Source organism: Hyperoodon ampullatus (assembly GCF_949752795.1).
Source record: "Hyperoodon ampullatus genome assembly, chromosome: 14".
Taxonomy (NCBI): Eukaryota; Metazoa; Chordata; class Mammalia; order Artiodactyla; family Ziphiidae; genus Hyperoodon; species Hyperoodon ampullatus.
In genome coordinates, this window is record NC_136927.1 from 3,340,294 (window position 1) to 3,361,851 (window position 21,558).

Sequence of the window (21,558 nt, forward strand, 5' to 3'; positions counted from 1 at the left end):
GGGGCGTAGGAGACCCTTCGCGCTGCCAAGGGCACAGGGACGGGGACGTGGCACGGCCTTGCTCCCTCGGGAAAACGTTGGGAGAGTAACAGTGCCTTGAGAGCCTCAGCACCGGACTCACACTGATTAAGCACTTAATAAACACAGCACATAATAAAAATATTAAAGTCAAGGCAAATATTTGGACTCAAAGAGAGCTGCTTGAGTAGCTGTGGCTCCGAGGAAGGACTGTCCTTGCACCGGGAGTGTTCCTGGGACAGGCCTGTGGAGACAGCGCAGGGTTCAGCCCCGGGAAATGCTGCAGCGTCAAGCCGACCGCCAGGCCAGTCCCAGGCTGGGCCCACCAAGGTCAGCGACCTGCTGGTGCTCCGGACAGGAGGTGCTGGAGTTCCGTGCGGGTCTCCGGTCAAAGGAGCGAGCTGGGCCGCGTCCCCGGTGAGGGCAGTGTGGGGGCAGCTGGGAAGGAGCAGCTCGTGCAGCCAGAAGCCAGCTGGGCGTCCAGCTGCTGGTGGGGGAGCTTAGTCACAGGGCGCCAAAACCATCCCGCATCCAGCCGTCCCGGGTCCCCTTTCCCAGTAGACTTTGCATCCTTTGTTTATGTATCTCCTACCTCTGAAGGTGTGCTCTGTCTCTGGCAGGGTCACAGGCCAGATGCTGTTTATCTCATCACTTCGAGGTCTGGAGTTGGGGATTTCTGATTGCTAAGTATCTCTCCTCCTTCCCTCGATATGGGTGGATATTAGGGCTGTTTGTGGCCCTTTTGATAAGTATCTGTCAGCATTTCAATTGTAATAAGCCTTGACTGTGGTTGAATTTCTTTTTCATAATAGGAAGAAAAAGTGACGTTTTTTCTGAACAGTCTGTCACAAATGCATAAGAGGGCTGTCACTTCTCTGATGGCTCCTTCAACAATGGCCCAGCCATCTGGGTAAATTTGCCGAGACGGGCTTCAGCTCTGTTCTGGTGTAATGCCTCTGCCTGAGCGCTTAGGTACTGAGGGGATAGGTGACAGTGAAATATACACTCGGATATTTCAAAATGTTTATTGTTTGCTTGAATGTCCATAATAACACCCTTATGACGACTTTTCTCTTTTATTTCTCAACTTGCGTAGGAAATCTGTACAAGATGAACGGTTTGAAGTGGCTTTTTTCTTCATTAGTCTGTCAGATCCTTTTAGGTCCTATTATGGGACTTTTAAAAATAAGACAGGAGAAGAAAATACTGCAGTGTAAGTGACAGCTCAAGTACAACCGAGGGACACGTTTTACTACAAATGTCATTTTCAAGAAATAGAGGTCAATGCACATATAAATCACAACTGTCAAACTAAATTAAATTTTACGAGAGTAATATTTTCCTGTCCTTTTTGAGGACCGCTCAAAATTCTTCCATCCTAATTCTCTGGTTGGAATTTTAGATTTGCCTGTATGTTTCATTTTTCCGGTCATTAGGTTTTATACTTGTTTCATTTAGTCATACATTGATCCAGCAAACATTTATTAAGCATCTACTGTCATATAGGTTTCAGGATTCATGCTACATACTAGATTACAAAGATGGAAAACTTTTAGTCCCCACCTCCAGAAACTCACAATCTGGGGGGAAATGGGGGAGGGATGATGGAGATGTAATGTAATCATCAATAAAAATGAGGCTTGTGAGAATTGTTGTAAAAAATGTTGCCAAGACAGTATCAGAAAGAAAACGGGCAACAGAATAGGGTAATCAAGGAGGGCTCCATGTAGGAGGTGAACATTAAGTTGGGCCTTGAAGGTTGCACAGTATTTTGATGGGGCGCAGGACATTCCAAGCAGAGAGAATAGCAGAGTGAAAGGCATGGGACCCGCTGTTTTAAAATGTGAATTCCATTTCTCTTCAGGTAGAGTGAGGCCAGTGGATCAGGAGACACAACTCCCTGAAAGGATCATCTGTTACTCACAGATCCCGAGAGGAGGGGCACATGATGCCGGGCAGGGCCACACGAGGAAGCACCAGGGTCTTCCAGGAGGCAGAGGCGGGCAGTGTGGACCACAGACTTCACTGCAGTTTCCGTGGAAGGAGCGGACAAGGCAGGGTGGGCAGGCTGAGGACTGGCTAGTCTGGATCATTCCAGCGGGCTGTGGGGCACAGGGCCCTTCCCTGGTTGTCTGGTACCTGCCCTGGGCGATGAGGGCAGGGGGACAGTGGTCCAGAGTGTGGGAGCCCCGTGGAGGAGAGGGGTGGGGTGAGGGCTCTGGGTTGGTTGGTTTGCATTGGAAGGTTGTGCTCACGGGTGAGTTGTGTGTTATCTCTAGGACCCGGCTGCCCTGGGAGGGGCAGTCCCAGCTGGGTCAGCCAGGCCCCGGATGTCAGGGCATGAAATACAGAAACTAGAACTGTGGCTGATACATGCATGATGAGGGCTGAGCAGCTGCGTGGTCGGGCCCCGTGTGAGCAGGTGGTGCTGGGAGCCGAGACCGGAGGGGAGGCAGGAGCCGGTGTGAGCAGCCTGCAGCACCTTTACTAAGGGTGGAGATTGTTTGTGTCTGAAAACGCCGGCGAGAGCCCACATCTCCTGGTCTCTGAGCACGAGCCAGGGTGTCTGGGCACTCCGCACGCTTCACCCCAGCAGAGTCTCCTGACGGACCTTCACTTCGGAGCCCCAAGGCCAGGTCCCCGCATCACACGAGCATGTGTTGGGCCGGTTCTGGTGTTCCAGTCCCTTTCCCGACCCTCCACACACACCCCACTCCATGAGTGATGGGGCCCAATCCTCGCCGGCACTGCACGATCTTAGAAAGTGGCACCAAATCCTGCTACGGGGTGCAAGACGGTGTGGGCAGTCCTGTTTGTCCTTGAGAGGCTTCGTGTCTGACGGGAGAGAAGGGACAGACACAGATGCCGTCCCCCCAACACTCGTGACGGACACGGAGGAGGCCAGCCTCGCTGTCGAGGCGAGCAGGAGAGGAGCCGGGGGTCCGGGGTCCCACGGCAGGACGGAGACTGCGGCTGGAGGGCGGGCGGGGTGCCGAGAGCGGTCCTGAGCCGCCCGGCGTCGTGGAGCCGCTCTTGGGTGTGGGGCTTAGGCCAGGCACAGGGGGCCCACAGACTCAAGGGAGGCAGGCCCCCAGGGGCCCCCAGTGCAGGGACAGTCGTGCGTGCACAGGTGGCTTCCAGGAGAAGCCTCTTCTTGGGTGTGGGAGGACTTTATGGAAAAACTGGTTCCTAGAAGGATATTTCAGGGGGGATGTGAATAAGGTGGCAAAAACCCAGGCGCACGTTGGGGGAGGTAAGACTGGGGGGTCGGCCTCGAGTCTGCGGACAGTGAGGGCCGTTCAGTGGAGCCTGGGCCGGCGGGTGAAGCCGTGTGCCATCCGAACTGGATGATGACCCGGTCCCTCACTTTATGGCCGCAACAGGTGAGGCCCAGAAATTTCTGAGGCCTGAGCGTCGTGGGCATTGTAGGCTGGGCTGTGTAGGGTGACCGATGGGGAAGGGAGTCCTTCCTGAGATCAACAGCCGGGGGCTCCATTTGACCTGTGACTTTCTAGCAGACTCGCTAGGCCAGTGGCCACGACTAGACCCGAGGGCAGGCTAGCCGGTAGCCCTGAACCTTTGGTCTGTTTTAAGGAAGAGGGGCTTTTCTAAGAGATGTCATTCTTTTCTTTTAAGTCACTGAGCTTGACTATCCAAATAGGTCAGGAGCTTCTAAACTGGGGTCCTGCCAGTGAAATCAAGTGAAGGTAAGAGAGGCCGAGGGGCCTCCCAGCATCGGGCAGAGGGAGGGGGCGGGCAGCAGGCGTCGGGAGGGAGGCCCTGGCTCAGAGGCTGGAAGCAGCAACGTCCTCCTGGCGGTCAGGAGGCACGAAGGCTGCGCCGGGGTCTGAGATGTCCTCACGGAGGGACGCCAAATGCCAGGAGGAAGGAGGACACTGCCGAGGGGAGAAAGGAGGGGCCGGGACAGACCCGGGAGAGACGTCGTTTAGGGGCCACTGCGGGCAAAGGAGGAAGCAGAGGACAGGTGGCTGGAAAGCCAGAGGGGACCAGGAGTGCCCAGGGTCACAGACCCAGGAGAGCAGCATTTGAGATGGAGGAACGTTTAAGGCCGAGGACCAAATGGTCACCTCACAACCCTCCTGCTTCTGAAGATAAGAAGAGTGTTAGCTAGTTACAAAGTAAATGAATAAGCAACTAGCAAGGTAGTGGGGAGGAGGGGGAGGGCGGGGACCCTGCTTCTGGCTGCTTCGGAGCAGGAAAGCTCAGTCAGTGCCAGGGGCACCCCGCCCCCGCCCCCGCCAGCTCACGAGGGCTGCAGGCTGTCCAGACTTTTCGGGAACTGGCCTCGAGCCCTGTCCACCCTGAGTCCCCTCCTGGCTGTACATCGATCTGCCAGCAGTGCCACGCAGAGGGGCCCCAGCTGTCCGGGGCTCCCTGGGAGGCTCCACTGGCTCAGGCATGGGGACACAGCCCAGAGCCCGAGGGGACCCGGGAGCTGTGCAGGTTGCGTGGCAGGCAGGTTTTCCTGCTGACACCAGGGTTTGGCAGGTGTCCATAGAGTGGATTCTTGGAGCATCTTTTCCCCTCTCCTTAGCTCTGGATGAAAGGAGAGCTGCTGCCTCCCGCCCTCCCCGTCCGGCTCGTCCTCTCCCTGCGCGGCTGCAGGTCCACGTGCTTCCTCTCCGCGTGCAGTTACCTTGTGGACCAGGTTAATGCCTGTCCTCTGAGTGGCCACTGATCCCTGGCCTCCGGGTGCTGAGCTCATCATGACAACGGCGGCCATAGCAACTTGGGCTCTGATGGAAAAACCACTTGGCAAGGCTGGCGGGCTCTAGGACCCCAGGAACTAAAAGATCAGGCGTGTCTGAAGGCGCCAAGTGCAGGCCGGCCGTGGGAGCGGCCGCCCAGAGCCCTCCGGTGGAGGTGGGCAGTGGGGCAGCCTCCCCTGGGGCTCTAGCAGAGGACAGCGGGCTCCCCGGTGGGTCCTAATGACCACCCCCGCTGAGTGACATTTGAAATGCGTGGCATTTCTGCTCTTGTAATAAGCATTGTAAAGTGCTGTTTGTTAGCTTTAAAAGAAAAAGAAGGAAAAAAATTTGTTAAAATCCCAGCCTCCCCACGGAGCTCTGGTTTGTTTTATCTTTAAAGAATCCTGCCACGCTCGCATCATAGGGAGCGGCCGCTTGCTTCTAGAAAGTCCGTCGTCGTGATGGTCTTGAAATCCAACCAGAGAGCCTGAGGAGCCCAGCAGGGACCACAGGACTCCCCTTCCTACTGAGGAGGCTCCTGTCTCTTTAGATCCAAATGTAAACCTTCTATTGTAGAAATTTAACCCCCGCCGCCGCCGAGGTCTAGAACCACAACCATGTTTTCGGTAATAATTTGTTTCTGGAGCTCAGTGCCAGGCAGCCCGTTTTCAGCACTGCCTTGGAAGTCATGCACGTGTTTGTCTGTGTATTCATTCGTGTGTTAAACCAACGGGTCGGGCCCCGAGTTTGGGCTGGACCCTGGGGGAGTTGCTGGGGCTTCAGTGGCGAGTCAGACCCTGAACCCACCTTGGGGGCTTGTGGGACAAGTGACAGCAAGCGTGGAAGACGCCTCGGGAGGAGGCGGAAGACACACCGTGTGCCCTGTGGCGGGACGCGGGCAGGGTAGGTCGCGTGGTAAGCACGTAGGATTGGGGGCCGGGGGGGCTCTGCTGCAGCTTCGCGGCTCCGCTGTGCAAGCATGAACGTGGGGCCGGCCGTACACGAACCGGTGAGCGAGGCCGTGTGCCAGTGAGACTTTATTTACAAAGCAGGAGGTGGGCCGGGTTCGGCCGGCGGGCCGGAGGTTGCGGGCGCCAGCCAGAACGAGAGCCTTAAGTCTGCCTAAGGCTCCTCTGCCTTAAGGACCCTGATTGTGTTTGACTTACTATTTAGGATTTGGCCCAGACCCTGTAAAGCGAGGTGCAAACCTGTAGAAGCCGCAAACCCAGAGGTTGCCGCTGTGCTGCTCTTCTAACCGGTTTCCCGTCTCCCGTTGCCGTCTCCATGCGGCCTCCTTCCCTGCACTGACCAGACTCCGCCTCGGGTGCCCTCCTCTGAACCACCTTCGCACCTGCTGGCTCCCTCATCCGTGAGCAGCGTAAATCTTCGACACGCGCTGTGTGTTTGAGTGAGAACTGGGCGTCATCAGCCCTGCACTGGGGCACGTGGAAGGTGCCGGCACAGCACAGAATTAGAACATCGCCTTCTGGCGGCCTGTGGGGGGGTTGGGGGTAGTGGGGGTAGAGGGGGTCTCGTTCATGGAGGCTTCCCGAAGGCCTGGGGCTGCCCAGACCCGAAGGAGCTTGCCGGCCGCCTGAAGGAGCAGGGGACTGGGTGCGTTTTGCGGACGTGCGGGCGTTTGGGACTATATGGTGCCATTAGGTCACGACGGCTGGGCCCGCAGGGAGAGCGGCAGGCGGGGTCTGCAGAGACATGCGGCAGCCACCTGAGCCCCCAGAACGCGGCCTCCATTCAAATCCAGGTCTTTTAAAAAGGAGCCAGAGCGCTGCTGGGGGCGGGGGGTTGTGACCTCAGGTGTCCCCACCCTACACTTGTAGGTTACACTCATCAGAGCGAAAGCCCCACAGCCAACCCGCGGCCCCTTCTGTGGGGTCCCGCACTGAGGATGCGGAGAGCGGGCCCCCTCGGCGCAGGGCCCTGGACTCCGGCCGCATCCTCCCGCTGTCACTTCAGCGGCTCGCTGCTTTGCTGACTCCCGGGCTCATGACCCGCTCTGACCTCCTGCTCTTTCCCCGCCACATGTTTTTGGCTGGTCATCCATATTTTATTTTGATGCTTTCTAACCGAGGTGAAATCATGATAAACGTAAAGTGAGCCGTGTCAGCCTGTACGGTTCACGAGTTGGCGCCTCTGCAGCACGCCCCCACCACCTCCGTCTAGTTCCGAAACCTTTCCGGGACTCCACCCAGTCCCCCCGTGCCCGTCAGGCTGCATTCTGTGTCTATGGGTTTACCTGTTCTGCATATTTTATGAAACGGACTCATACAGTACGTGGCCTTTGGGGCCTGGCCTCTCCGCATCATGGGTTCGAGGCCCGCCCGCGCGGTAGCGGGTGTCAGGCTGAGTGGTGTCCGTCCTGCGGCCGCACCGCGGTTTGCTTCTCCATCACCCCTTGATGGGCACTCGTGCTGCTTCTTCCCTTGGCTGCTGTGAGCAGAGCGGCCGTGAACGTGTGTGTACAAGGACTTGTGAGAGAACCAGTTTGCACTTCTTCTGGGTGTAGACCCAGCGGTGAAACTTCTGGGTCACGTGGTGATTCTAGGATTTTGAGGAGCTGCCAAGCCGTTTTCACGTGCTTAGTCAAGGGTATTTGGAGTTTTGCGTTCAGTTTCTTGGGGACTCACGCCGCCTGGCCCCGTGTTTGCTGTCCCCCTCTCGTCCTCCGCGTCCGTTTCTCCAGTTTACCAAGGTCGTTTGAATTCTCGCGCCACCCTCCCATGACCACCTGCCAGCCTGCCTGGGACAGGGATGCAGGGACCTGAAGAGAACTCAGAGGCTTCCCTGGCTGGTGGTGACTCGTGTCCCCCCGTTGTTCTCTCGCTGGGACAGGCCCTGGGGCTCTGCAAGGTGGCGCGAGTGGGGCAGAGAGACTGGGGCAGGCAGAATTAGAAGCTGCCTCAGAAGGTGGCGAGAATCACGAGAGGTGTGGCTCGGGGGCAGGCTGGGTGGTCCTGGAAGGGTCAGAGCCATGTGAAAATACCTCCAGGGCAGCCAACTGGACGGGAAGTTCACGGACGGGGAATAAAATCAGCAGGAGGTGGATCACTGGGCAGGACCAGAGGGCAGGCAGGGCGCCCCACTTGGAAAGGGGTCAGCTGTGCCCCGAGGCGGGTCTTTACCACCTCAGCTGGTTCCCAGGGCAGCAGCGAGTCCCCTGTGGAAGGATCTCCAGTGTCCCGGCCAGCGGCGGTGTCTTTGGTGTGTGTCTGGGCAGAAGGGGTCAGGGTGGGAGCGGGAAAGACTGAGCCCCCTGCTCAGCTGCAGTGGAAACGGCTCTGAACCCTCCGTGAGGACACCCGGCCACCCAGGTCCCGTGGGGTCCTGGGCAGGTCTTCTCTGACGAGTTATCCCCTCAGCAGGAATGAAGGACCCGACGGCCAGGTCCTCTCCTGCACCTGCAGTCTCAGAGCGCTCGGGCAGTTGTGCCCAGGTCCTGACTGTGAGCTGGTGACTGAAACCCCCCAGACCCAGTGGCAGGGACAGAGGAGCCCACGTCTCAGAGGCCCAAGCTGGGGGTGTGCACACACAGGACTCAACTCGCCCCACTCGTGGGGGACACGGGGCGGCCGCACGTACATGAATGGCAGCCTCCGCCCTGTGTCGTCCAGCCGGTCCCAAGACCTCCCTTCCCCAGGTTGGAGCCATCGGCGAGGAGGAGGAGTGGGTCACCCTCTACGAGGAGGAGAACGAGCCTGACGCCCAGACGCTGGAGATCCCGAACCTCACGCCCTACACTCATTACAGGTGAGAGCGGCAGGCCATGAGCCCCACACGAGGAGGGGGTGCCCCCCACAGGTGGCCCCTGTCTGCAGCAGTGAAACCTAGCTGCATGAGTGCAAGCGAGACACTTCCAGGTGGCCATAACAGTAAATTGAACCTTCTGGGGCACGAGACACGGTGGAGTGTTATTCCAGGGAGATGGTACCCGATGCTAGGTCAGCCACGTCCCTACCACCAACGTCGCTGGCCAGGCAGCCAGCAGCATGGCTGGTATATTAGGCTTAGTAGCCAAGACCCACATGGTTGGAGATGTGGTGCTTTTCTTTACAAAAGTCCACGACCTCTGGGGACCATTACCCTGCTGTGTGTACAGGAAGCAGACATCCTCAGAATACCCTTCTGTTCCCCCTCCCCGCCCAGGACTAGCACTAATTAAGCACTTAATGTGCCATTTAACCTTTGCTCCTTGACCCTGAAATGTATCCAGGCAATACATCCTTGGCCTTAACAAAGGGTGGGGTGATCATGGGCTGTTAGAGACATGGTGACTCCCCATAAGGTCACTGAAGGAGGTGGAATTTCCAGTTATCACCAGATGCTGAGTTTGATAAAGTCACTGTTCTGCCAGGATGGATACATTTCGTAAGATCGGGGAACAAAAGACTAAGAATGACAACAAATTCAGGGAGTAAAAGGTGAAATTACATCTTTGCGAAGAACGCTTTTTCAGTACGATCCCAAACTTAGGGTTTTTTTTAAAAAAACCTAACGAGAGATGCTGTTTAACTTACATTCATTTTAACATCCTTCCTAACATTAGAGCAGATGAATCAAGATACACTTGTTTTTAGAGAAAAACATTCAGCATAAAATGACCTGTTGGGATGCAAGACTTGCCGTGTGAAATTATATAAGCTATATAGTTATTTCAGAGGTCAGAAAGTGTGATTAGAGATCAGTGTCCCTGTCTTAAAATCACGTAAATTTAGGAAGCCCCTATAATTAATATGTGTGTCTACTTGGGATATTCTTCTGGTATATAAGTTCAATTCGAATAGTTGTACATATTAATAAAGAAGAGATAAAAACTGAGAACATTAACATCGACTTTAGAGGACGTCTAATTCCACCCTCGTTCTATAGGTAAGGAAAAAGGCAAGTCAGCGATGGGGTGAGAGTCGCAGGGTGTGGATTCTGGGGCCGTTGCTTCTCTCCTGAACCAACAGAGAATGGGTTGCAGGGCACCCTTGGTCATTAAGAGACGCTGGAATTTCAAAGCTGTCATCTGGTAGTGACATTGTGACATTCCACTTCCGTTAAAGAGCTACTTGAGCTCTAATCCCCTGGTCTCGCCCTAAACTTGAACCAGCCAAGGGCATCTGATGGTACCGATTCTGGCCACGTAACCCATCCAGTCATGCTCCCCTTGGAACGGGAAATTGCTGAGGTGCGGTGCATTTACCATTCTGTGGAGGCTTTTAGGGAAAGAGGCCATCTATGTAATTCACAGTTTAAATGAAAACAGGTGGAAAGAGCGCGGCCTTGAGCAATGGCCTCTGTGACGCGGGCAGACACGTATCCGCCCCCGCCCACCCCGTACCCCAGGAAGTTGTGGGCGGGTTTCCCTCCTTGCACATTACCTCTTGTGCAGAGTAACTCCAGTCGTCGGCTTTGCTTCCAGGTTCCGAATGAAGCAGGTGAATGTCGTCGGCGCCAGCCCCTTCAGTCAGTCCTCCCGGGTCATTCAGACCCTGCAGGCCCCCCCGGATGTGGCCCCCACCAGCATCACCGTCCGAACCGCAAGCGAGACCAGCCTGCGGCTCCGCTGGGTGGTGAGTTGGGAGGTGGGGGGCCTGCGTGGGAGCCCAGAGCTTAGTCATTTCCTAGTCTTGCCTTGTCCCGGTCAAAACTAATCTCATCATTAAACCAGAAAGTATTGCATTTTACAGTCGGTGTTGGATCTCAGACCAGCCCCAGCTGTCTTATTAATTAGTAGCATGACTCACTGGCTTCTTGGAACCGAGGAATATTCTTTGGGGAGGAAAGCCGATGGCCCTACAGGCTGAATCTGTTAAGTCCTTAAGCCAGGTTGATACGGAACCAATGCTCAGTATTTGTAAGAGAGCCAGGTTGATATTGAATCAGAACATTTCCCCACAAAATTAAGCTGAAATGTATTAAAAGAAATTATGTCCAGCCAAAGTTACTGACAGGACTTCATTTAATTAGCAGAAGAAAAGTTCCAGGGGAAAGTAGAATAAAGGTCATAAGAATATTCACCCCAGAATATCTTTTCCGTGGACTTGGCCCCCTAAGACAGGCCCGTGCATGGAGACCCTCACAGGGGGCGGCTCCAAGACCTTGGCTCACCGCGGACTGTTGTCCACTTCCAGCCGCTGCCCGACTCACAGTACAATGGGAACCCCGAGTCCGTGGGCTACAGAGTTACGTGCTGGCGCCCCGACCTCCCGTCCACTGCGCTGGCCCAAGTCATCAGCGACCGGCTGGAGAGGGAGCTCACGGTCGAGGGGCTGGAGGAATGGACGGAGTATGAGCTGCAGATGCAGGCCTTCAACGCCATCGGGGCCGGGCCCTGGAGCGCGGCCGTGCGGGGCCGGACACGGGAGTCAGGTGAGACGAGGGCCGGCCGGGCCGGACACGGGAGTCAGGTGAGACGAGGGCCGGCCGGGCCGGACACGGGAGTCAGGTGAGACGAGGGCCGGCCGGGCCCTGGAGCGTGGCCGTGCGGGGCCGGACACGAGAGTCTGGTGAGACGAGGCCTGGCCGGGCCCTGGAGCGAGTCTGTGCGGGGCCGGACACGGGAGTCAGGTGAGACGTGTCTCCCTGGAGCCCGAGCAGAGCGTCCGCAGTGTCGCTGGCATCTCGCTGGCTCGTCCCCCACTCCCCTGCCATGTCTGTGTTGACACTTTCCTGAGTAATTCGGTCCAACTGCATTAGAGCCCATGACGCTGCTTTGAAGTTGATGATGAATTCTACCAGGGGCTAGACTCGCATTATTATCTTTTTAATTAGGGGTAATTCTCACCACCAATGATGAAAAGCAGGAGTGTACAGAGACTCTAAGGAGATCTTTATAATGCAAGGTGTTCGGGACCTCCTCCTGATAAAGTCACGTGTGTGATGTGTTGAGTCTCCCCTGTGCTAGAAAATAGACCCTCAAAAGTTCGATTGCTTTGGCACAATGGTGGTTTATTTCTCTCGCATTACAGCCTAAGATGGGTGTTCTTGTTGTTGGGTGGCTCTCATCCATGAGGTGATTCAAGGACCCAGGCTCTGCTGTCCTGTAAATTAACCGCCATCTGCACGCAGCTGCCAGAGGGGAGGCATGAGCAAAGGGTGGGCGCCCCTGTGTCTTAGCACCTGCCCCGAAATGGCACACACCCCTCTGCTCACGGCCGCGGGGCTCGGGGTACCGCTCATGGTCAGGAAGGAAAGGAAAACTTGCAGCGGTCTCTCTGCAGGATGCTCTTCTTCTAGGCTTTGTGGTCAACAGTGGTTTGCAGGACCCTTACTGGCCTGGTTCGAGTTTGTAGAAACACAGAAAAGAGTGTTGCTAACACTCTTTAAGGACGCACAGCACAGCTCTTTCCACTAGTCTGAGATAGGGAGGTTTTCTCCTGAAAAGGAGGAACGTCTCTGCTCCTCTCACCGTCCCCTTACCCCGTGACGCTCCCCCAGCGCTTGATGTATCCGGTGGGGGGGAGGGGCGGGGGGCGCTGTTCAGTACCTGCCTGACCTCCCCCCAACGAGGGGTGAGAAGAAGGTAGAAAGTCTGAGACGGTGAACTAGCTCCATTGTGACTTAGCTATTTCCTCGGAGGCTTCCTGAGCCCAGGGTGTGTCCTGTCTTCTCAAGGCTCCACAGGTACAAAAAGAGAGAGGTCACCCTGGAAGCCCGTGTGGGACGGGAGGGCAGCCAGGGGAAGCCAGCACCTCCCAGCAGCTGTTTCCACGCTGGACACCTCAAAATGTAATAAGTACATTTAAATTAATTAAAGACTTTTAGTAGGAAGATGAATAAGTTCTGAGTAACCTTATGTACAGCATAGTGATTAAAGAAAGTTGTTAAGAACTGAATCACTGTGTTGTACAACTGGAACCAGTATAATACTGTATGTCAGTTATAATTCATAAAAAAAAGAGAGAGAGAGAGAGAGAGAGTCACTAAGAGAGTAGATCTTAAACATTGTCACCCCAAAAAAGAAAAATAAACAGTAATTATGTGACCTAATGGAGGCATTAGCAAATGCTATGGTGGTAATCATCTTGCAGTGTATGAGATTAAAATGTGCAACATGTTGTATGTTGTACACCTCAGTCTTACACAATGTTATACACAAATCATATCTCAGTAAAACTGGAAATAAATATTAAAGTCTTTAATTATTAAAAGAAAGCATGAAAACTTTAAGTAGAGATTAAAATACCATTTTAAACAGTTTTTTTTTTAGGAAAAACAAATAAAACACAGTCATTGAATAAACCACTCTGATTGAGGTAAAAAGTAGGTTAGACACTGATAAAGAGGGAATTACCAAACTGGAAGCGGGAAATGAGTAAAAAAACCCTCAAAATACAGTGCAAAGACATGAAGATTGAAAGTAGGATAGGTTAAAAGACATAAAGAATAGAATGAGAAGGTCCAACATACATTTCATAAGACTCAGAAGAGAAAGGAGGAGGAAATGAGAGGGAGGAACTATGTGGAGATTATGGCCGAGAGAGTCCAGAACTGATAGAAGACAGTACGTATCAGACCGAAGACATGAATCCTGAACAGAATAAATAAAAATAAATCTGCACCAAAATGCACTGCACTACAACTGAAAATACAAAAGCCAAAGAGCAATCTTAAAAACATCTGGAGCAAAGGCATCTTACCTACAAAGACCATTTGAGGCCAACTTCTCAAGAACAAGAGAGGCCAGAAGACAATGGAATAAGGATCTTGAAGGAGCTGAAAGAAAATAACCGTCAACCTCACATTGTACACCTAGCTACACTTTTCAAGGATATTGTTCAGAAAACAACAAACTAAATGTTACGTAAAGATGAAGAAAGTGTCATTAAAAACAGAAAATAGGGCTTCCCTGGTGGCGCAGTGGTTGAGAGTCCGCCTGCCGATGCAGAGGACACGGGTTCGTGCCCCGGTCCGGGAAGATCCCACGTACCGTGGAGCGGCTGGGCCCGTGGGCCATGGCCGCTGAGCCTGCGCGTCCGGAGCCTGTGCTCCACGATGGGAGAGGCCACAGCAGTGAGAGGCCCGCATACCGCAAAAAAAAAAAAAAAAAAAAACAGAAAATAATACTTTGGGGTAAGTTTTCAAAGAACAAAGTAAACCCATGGCAGAACTGCTGCACTGAGACTATATTTTGTAAAAATCCTTCCAGCTGCTGAACAGCCATCTTTACAGTGGTCAGAGGCCGTCACTCTATGTGTGAACTCACTCCAGTGTTTTCGTCTACCTCTGCTCTCCTCGGACAATCTTGGATCGTCTCTTACGTGGACTCTGAAAAGACTTTGCTGAGCAGGGTCGTTGTCTGAGGTATAGATTTTGTATTCAGAAAAGGACTGTGGGCTCGCTTTTGTCTCGGTTGACAAATGTGTGTCCGTGTGGCCAGGAGAGGACCGTGTGCAGGCCAGCGGAGCTGACTGTGGCCGTGCTCGTAGTTCACTTGCTGAGAAAGCTTCTGATCTCGAGGGAGAATTGTTCCTACAGCTTATACTTTGCTTTGCCAGCTATCCCGTTCTTTCTACTTTTGAGGGTTATGGCTTACAGAAAATTATCTTTTGTTTTTAACTGAATGTTTGTTCAGTGAGAAATTTTGGTTCAACACATATCTCTTGGAGAAGAAAAGAACAGTTTTGGTTCAGCAGGTGTTTCCATTACAACTTAATAACAGGGTTATTGATCTTCATTTCAAGATATGGGTGGCTCAGATTTCAGATACTTTTAATACCAGAAGAGTGGGCTCCTTGAGACCCCTTATGGGCTGTTCTCTCCTCTAGGGAAACTGGTGCTGTCATGTTGGCCCCTCCATCTGGGGCTGGTCCTGGAGGGGTTCAGTACCCCCACCTCCAAATGGAGCTTCCAGAACCTTCTGCTGCAGGAAGCTTCTCACCTCTGACCCACAAGCCTCTCCCAGCTGTGGCAGCTTTGATGTCTTGCCTTCCTTTGTGCTGCCGAGGTTGGACAGGTAGCCTCCCCAGCAGAGAAATCAGCCCCTTCAGAGGACTAGTCCTGCCAATCACTGCTCAGCATTTGGCGAAGAGTGTGAAGGGGCTACACGGGCCCACTGGCCAAGTGCTCCCACCACCACTGATGGGGACGGGGAGGGGTCGGAGAGAGCTGGGGAGGAGAGGAGAGCTGCACGCCCACCTCTGGAGCCCAGCGTCACCTCAGTGAAGATAGCCGTCCATCAGTGCTTAGAAACAGCACGGTGCGCAGACGCGCTGAAAGCCAGCCATGGAGGCACCGAGCAGAACATCTTGAACCACATTTAAATGAGGTTTCCAGTTTTGAAGTGCGATCGAGCTGGTCTCATGACACCTTATGATATATTATGGTATATTATAAGGGTAAATGAGGCCCTAAAAATCAGAGAGACTACGTGAGGAGTAGCTGTGAGCTGTGGGGTGAGAAACCCTGTAGAGGAGAGAGAACAACTGAAGGAAAAACGCATTTTAAATGGTATTGGTTTTAATGAAAGGGGAGATTCTAGGATGGTCTCAAAACTCAAGATATCAGGTTGGGAAAGAAGTTGAATCTCCTTCAAGTTAGGTAATGAGTAAGATTTTTTTTTTTCAAACCTTAAAAACATGAATACTTTGTAATTAGATGGCAGAGTTTATCCTGGTGGGACTCGAATCAGCTGAAATGTTCATCCTGAACACTGCGATTTTCTCTGCCTGTCTTCTCGTTAGGAAACCAGCTGTGTTCTAGGAGCCAGGGCTGAGTTGCTGTGATCACAGGGTTGCCCTCATTCTCTGGAGATGTGGATGGCCCGCCAGTAAATGGATTCACATGTCACTGCATCTTAGAAAATCAGCTATTATTTTTAGATCTACAGTGAGAATTGGGCACTTACGGTTTCAAAGATTAACCCGAAGGAAACAGTTAAGGATTGAGAGGTTGACCGTTTGTGTTGCTATGACAATGGCTTCTCTCTTCACAGACAGGGATGGGAGTTTAGAACATAGCACTAGTATCTTGGGCGTAGAGTATATTTTCTGCTCTCACCTGATTCTAAATAAACTCAGAAAACTAAGTTAGATAAATGGGAGGCTTACCTTCTCTTTGAATGATAATGACTCCTTTAATTCACAGTTGATTCTGGGTGCCAGCTTATCACTCAGTTTTTTATAAAATAAGCACGGGTGTAAACAATGTCCTGGTAACTGCCTCGGAAGTTACGACACCCGGTGGGGGCCCCCAAGGCACAGAGAGCACAGGTGACGCCATGGGAGCCACCGCCAGAGGCAGGGGGACACAGGGCGGCATGTGTGGCAAGCATGCTCCCCTTCAGGGGGCTGAGCTGACCGGAAACCACGAAGATTCTTTTCCTGTGACACTTATCTGCTCAAATAAATTAATATTATTTTGTTGAATGACTGAATAACGGAATGAATGACTCTCAACTGACATAATTGGGAAGAAAAAATTGTTATCGACCCAGTGGGCTGACTTGCATCTTCTCTCTCCAGAAATGTCAGGAGGGCCCCTGTGCTTGGGACTAACAGGCACCAGCAGTGGCATCTCTGTTTTGTGGGCACTGGCAGCCGGTCTGGTGCCTGAGTTCTGAGGACAGTCAGTGTAGCAAGTGGACAAAGGGAGGGGGGCACTGCCTCCTGGGCATCGAGCCGGGGAAGTTGCCCTGTCCTGGGGCTTGCAGCCCTCCCAGGACAGAGGTGGTTGAGCTCAGGTTCAGTGTCCCCCAGAAGCTCGCCCTGTGAGGTGGCAGCCTGTTGCTGGGCCTCCTCTTCTCTCCATCTCAGACCTGCCAGTTGTGGGAATGACCAGGTCAAGCTTGCAGACAACGGAGCAGCACCTCTTCCAGGCCCAGCATGAATCCTGGCGTTTTTTCTTAAAGCCTGTGTTCAGTTCCTGGGGCTGCAGTAACAAAGGACCCAAACTGGTGGCTTCAAATAGCAGATATATATTCTCTCGTAGTTCTGGAGGCCAGAAGATGGAGACTGAGGTGTCAGCAGAGCCGTACTCCCCCTCTGGAGGGGCCGGGAGGGTCTGTCACAGCCATCCCCCAGCTTCCAGAAGCTCCTGGGCTGTGGCAGCACAAGCCTAGTCCTGCCAGGGGGTTCTCCCCACGTGCACATCTGTTTCTTCTCATATGGACACCAGTCCTATTGGATTAGGACCTACATTACCCCCATGTGACCTCATGTTATTAATTACGTCTGCAACGACCCTGCTTCCAAATAAGGTCACATTCTGGGTAGTGGGGTCAGGATTCCAGCATAGGAACTTGAGGGGACACAATTCAACCCATGACAAAGACCGAATCACTTCAGTGTAGGAACTCTAGGAGTCATAGGTTGGGAACACTGTCGTCGTGCAAACACACATTACTTTCCGGATTCAGACTAACTGGCTAACAGAGTCACCTTCACAGTGGCTGTGCCATGAGGAGGAAGTACTTATGCGTGAGTGAGCGAATGGATGAGTGAGCGAATGGATGGATGAGCGAATGGATGAGTGAGCGAATGGATGGATGAGCGAATGGATGAGTGAGCAAGTGAATGAACAGTGAGTGAATGAATGAAAGAGTGAACCAGCCCACAGGGCGGTCCTGGGGGGTGACTGAGAAGATGCCAAAGCCCCATCACGTGTTATGTACCCATGAGATTCGTGAACTTGACGTGTTCTCCTTTTCGACCGTGGAGGCTCTGGGGGGGGGTGCTGAGAGCCGCCCTTTTCTTGGTGCCTGTTACCCCCACACAGGGATGTGCACTTGGTAAACCTCCCCTCCCCTCCCCTCCCCTCCCTCCCCTCCCCTCCCTCCCCTCCCCTCCCCTCCCCTCCCCTCCCCTCCCCTCCCTCCCCTCCCCTCCCCTCCCTCCCCTCCCCCCTCCCCTCCCTCCCCTCCCCTCCCCTCCCCTCCTCCCTCCCCTCCCCTCCCCTCCTCCCTCCCTCCCCTCCCCTCCCCTCCCCTCCCTCCCCTCCCCTCCCCCCTCCCCTCCCCTCCCCTCCTCTCCCCTCCCCCCTCCCCTCCCCTCCCTCCCCTCCCCCCTCCCCTCCCTCTCCTCCCCTCCCCTCCCCTCCCCTCCCCTTCCCTCCCTCCCCTCCCTCCCCTCCCCTCCCCTCCCCTCCCCTTGGTGCAGATCAGAGCCTCACCTCCTCCCCTCTCCACCCACCTGCCCCCCACAAAGTGCCCCGTTTAGAGATGTCAGTAAACTGGTGTCTGAAAGTGAGGATTTCCATCTAAGATGAAAGTCACAGTTCTCACAAGTTAATATAAGAATCAGACGAAGCTTATTTTCTTGCTGGGTGGACTCAGGTAAAATTGAGCTCCTAAATACCCAGGATTTATGGAATTTGTTGCTAATATTAAAGAGATTTACATTTCTGTGCAGGTTTAATCTGATCACTGCAAAATGTTCAGAATACATTGCTGTTTCAAGGACAGCTTGATTATGTGGGTAAAACTTAGACCTTTATTTGTAGAAGCCGTTAGACTTGGCTGCCAATCTATTTAACTCATTCTCCGCAGTTCCTTCAGCGGCCCCTGAAAATGTGTCAGCCGAGGCCGTCAGCTCCACCCAGATTTTACTGACGTGGGCTTCGGTGCCCGAACAGGACCAGAATGGGCTCATATTGGGCTACAAGGTATGTGCTCAGGTGACCTTCCTCTGCTCACGCTGTGAAGGTGCTGTCACCTGTCTCCCCAAACCCGTGAGCTCACGTTCTCCTGCCGATCTCCAGCTCTGGCCTATTTCCTGATTCCACATCACTTGTCTCATCTACCTTCATCACAGTCTGGAGATGAGGCATTGGTGGACCCTCTTCACGTGGGCCAAGACAAGGCACTAAGAGTTCTGAGCCTGTTTCCTCACTTGTAAAGTGGGAGGAACGGTGGTAGCTCCCTCCCAGGGTTGGTGTGAGAAGTGGCTTATCCTGTAAAATGCTGAGGACGGATCATTAGATCCCTGCACATGTGTCTGCACGTGTGTCATCAGCGGTGAGGGTTGGACACCTTCCAGCTTCTCTGGAAGACGTTTCTGGGTTTAGTCTTGTGTGTGTTTACCCAGACCCTTAAAAACCTACTCTGTTTTTGTTCCATCCCCTCCCCCAAGAAGCAGGACAGATCTTCCTGGATTTGGCCACAAGGCCACGCTTGTCTCATGCACTGCTGCCTTCTCCTCCCCCCTTTCCATCATTTAGATCCTAGCCTCTGTTTCCCCCACCTGTTCTCATGCCCTCCCCCAACCCGGGCATTCTGATGGCTCCCTTCTGGCCCCTTTAGACATGGCGATCCCACTGAGTGGGCCCAGTGACCAGAACTCCACACCCCCTACCTGGACCCCGGAGAAAAGGGCTCGCCAAGCCCTTTTCAGAGTCCTCCCCGATGACCCCCTCTTTTACGGCCTTCTGGTCACTGATCTGAGGGACCAGTTCCGAGAGGGTGAGCTTAGGGAATAAGGGGGAGCAGGCGGACCGTGGAGGGGGCATCTCAGCGTGCTGTGTCTGCAGCATGGGCAGTAAATAGCCCAGGGGCGGGGCCTTGGGTTCAGGGGGAGAGCACAGGTCTGCTGAGGCAGGAGCTTAATCTCCCAATAAGCCAGGCAAGCGAGTGGCTGTTGGCCCCTTGTACAGGAAGCAGAATGTCTCTGTGTTCCTAGCGAGCCCTGGTTTTAGTGGCTGCCACTGGGCACCTGAAACCCTGTGAATTACAGCGGGGCGTCTGGCTCTCCCAGTCCGGCCGTGGCTGGGACACAGCTCCAGCTGCCTTCCGGTCTGGAGTCCAGTTGCTTCATCTCCATCTTTCCCCCAAAATGCCAGTGAATAGGAATTAGATCCCTAAGCCCTCAACACAGCTGCCCAGGGGGAGGACCCTCAGTTGCCTGGTCCTTGACATGTGGTCCTGAGACCCAGGCCCGCCGAGGCCCCTCCTTGCACACCGTCCTCCTGACCGCCCCGCCTGGTGTGTCATGCTCAGATCCTGTTCCGCGCCAGAGATCTGGATCCTGAGCCCAGGAGCCACGTGGTCCGAGGGAACCACACGCAGTCCGCGCTCCTGGCGGGTCTGGGCAAGTTCGTGCTGTACGAGCTCCAGGTGCTGGCCTTCACCCGCATCGGGAACGGGGTCCCCAGCTCGCCCGCCATCCTGGAGCGGACCAAAGATGACGGTACGTTGACGGCTGTGCCTTTGCCCGTCTCCCAGGTTTGCTGTCGCCATCCAAACCCTTTGGATGGTTGTCATTTTTAACTTAATTTTCAAAACACTCTTTTTTCTTCATTTCAGCACAGGAAAACAAAACAAAGTTGTTTTCTGGTCACTGAGCGCTTCTGTGGCCAGTTTCAGCAGGAGTGAATGTTCACAGCCTAATTAACAGCCTGAGCACAATTTCATCGTAGCTCTGCTATAGGCAGTGCAGTAAAGGCCGGGCAGGCTGGGCCAGAAAAACCTAAGGCCTGGTGGTGTTGGCAGAAACCTGGCTGAAAAACCCCACTGCAGACCCCGTGCCTCGATTCTAGATTCTCTGGGCTTCCCGCTCTCGTTTGCATAGTAAGGGATCCTTAGAGGCCCCACAGAGTGCGGTGTGTAATGGGCTCCCAGAATACCCGGGGTTCGCAGCCTCAGTAACAAGTACATCTTGACGGCGTTGTCTAAATCATCACTCCACTTTGCAGATGTCAAACACTTAAAAGTTAGCTGCTTTACATGATCTTTGTTAAATAGACTGTGATGAATATTCCGGGGGAAAATGCCAGTCTCCCCCCAAAAAACCCAGGCTCAGAAGCAGCTGACAGAGGTGAAACATCCATAGATTTTCTTAAGCATCTTTACTGAAGTAATTAAATCAACCCCCCAACGCACTCTGACCGCTGGGTTGACAACATTCTCTCCGTGTTCCTGGCAGACACCCGTAGCTGGGCCTCCCCTGGGTCAGAAGAGGGGGCGCCTTGAACCTGGTCCTTCCCTGGGAGCTGGTCTCAGGGCGGCTGGGGTCTGAGAGAGACCGTGTGACCTCAGGGTCATGTCTTTGCAAAACGATTTGCTCTGTGGAGGGCCACACACATAAAAAGTGACAGGGGCTTTTAGTAACTCTTCCTCAGACTCGGGCAGTTATCATTGTTTCTTCCCAAAGTATAGGCTGGGGAGTCATGGACTGATTTCTCTTTCTCTCTCACAATCCTGATATAAACGTGTTTCTCCTTCCCCTCATTGTGATGCAAATGATCAGCCTTGGGGACAGGGAGGGGGCAGACACCACAGAGGACAGACAGCGGCAGAGTTTCCTGTCCGTGAATTGGTCCTGGTGTGTGAGCCCGTGGCCTCCGTCTTTCATTTATTTTACCTGAACCCAGGGGTCATAACACATGTTTATAATTTAAAATACCGTTCTCAACTTAATAGCTTGAGGCAGAATTCAACAGCCCTGGAATGACTGTAAGGCCCCTCATTTTATTTTTGTATTGATTGCTGCATGCTCATTGCCTCTTACCTGGGAACCAATCAGTTCTTAAGTTCCAATGAGACGTTCCCATGCTGGCCACACACTTACTCGCCTCCCCATTTAAGTAAATATATTTTACGATGGCCGTGACCCTATTAGTCAATGGTGCCAGGATACGTAGCTGGTTTTTGAATTACTGGTGCACCAGACCACCCAGAAGCACTATTACATGTGTTTGCGGACATCAACTCTTAATTTTCTGGGATAATGCAGGAGAGGGGTCGTGTGCCTAAGAGAAAAATCATTGGTTTTAGCCATGTTACTTGGTCAATAATTGTAACCTCCATTTGGAGGTGGGAGGGACCTTCGGCCACCTTATTTATCTGACACCTGCTTGGTGGATGTCCAGCCCAGGAGAGGAATCAGCTCAGATGGGT

The 21,558-nt window shown here is 53.5% G+C and overlaps 1 protein-coding gene across 1 annotated transcript in view; it reads left to right on the plus strand.

Annotated features, from left to right (window-relative positions):
- The window catches only part of SDK1 (sidekick cell adhesion molecule 1), a gene marked incomplete at both ends in the record, with an annotated part of 840,970 nt that overhangs the window by 720,146 nt on the left and 99,266 nt on the right, over positions 1 to 21,558 (plus strand). Inside the window, 5 exons of the mRNA XM_079719129.1 lie at positions 8,383 to 8,492; positions 10,150 to 10,300; positions 10,862 to 11,099; positions 18,214 to 18,329; positions 19,660 to 19,849. Coding sequence (XP_079575255.1) covers positions 8,383 to 8,492; positions 10,150 to 10,300; positions 10,862 to 11,099; positions 18,214 to 18,329; positions 19,660 to 19,849 — 805 coding nt within the window. The remainder of the gene's footprint in view (positions 1 to 8,382; positions 8,493 to 10,149; positions 10,301 to 10,861; positions 11,100 to 18,213; positions 18,330 to 19,659; positions 19,850 to 21,558) is intronic.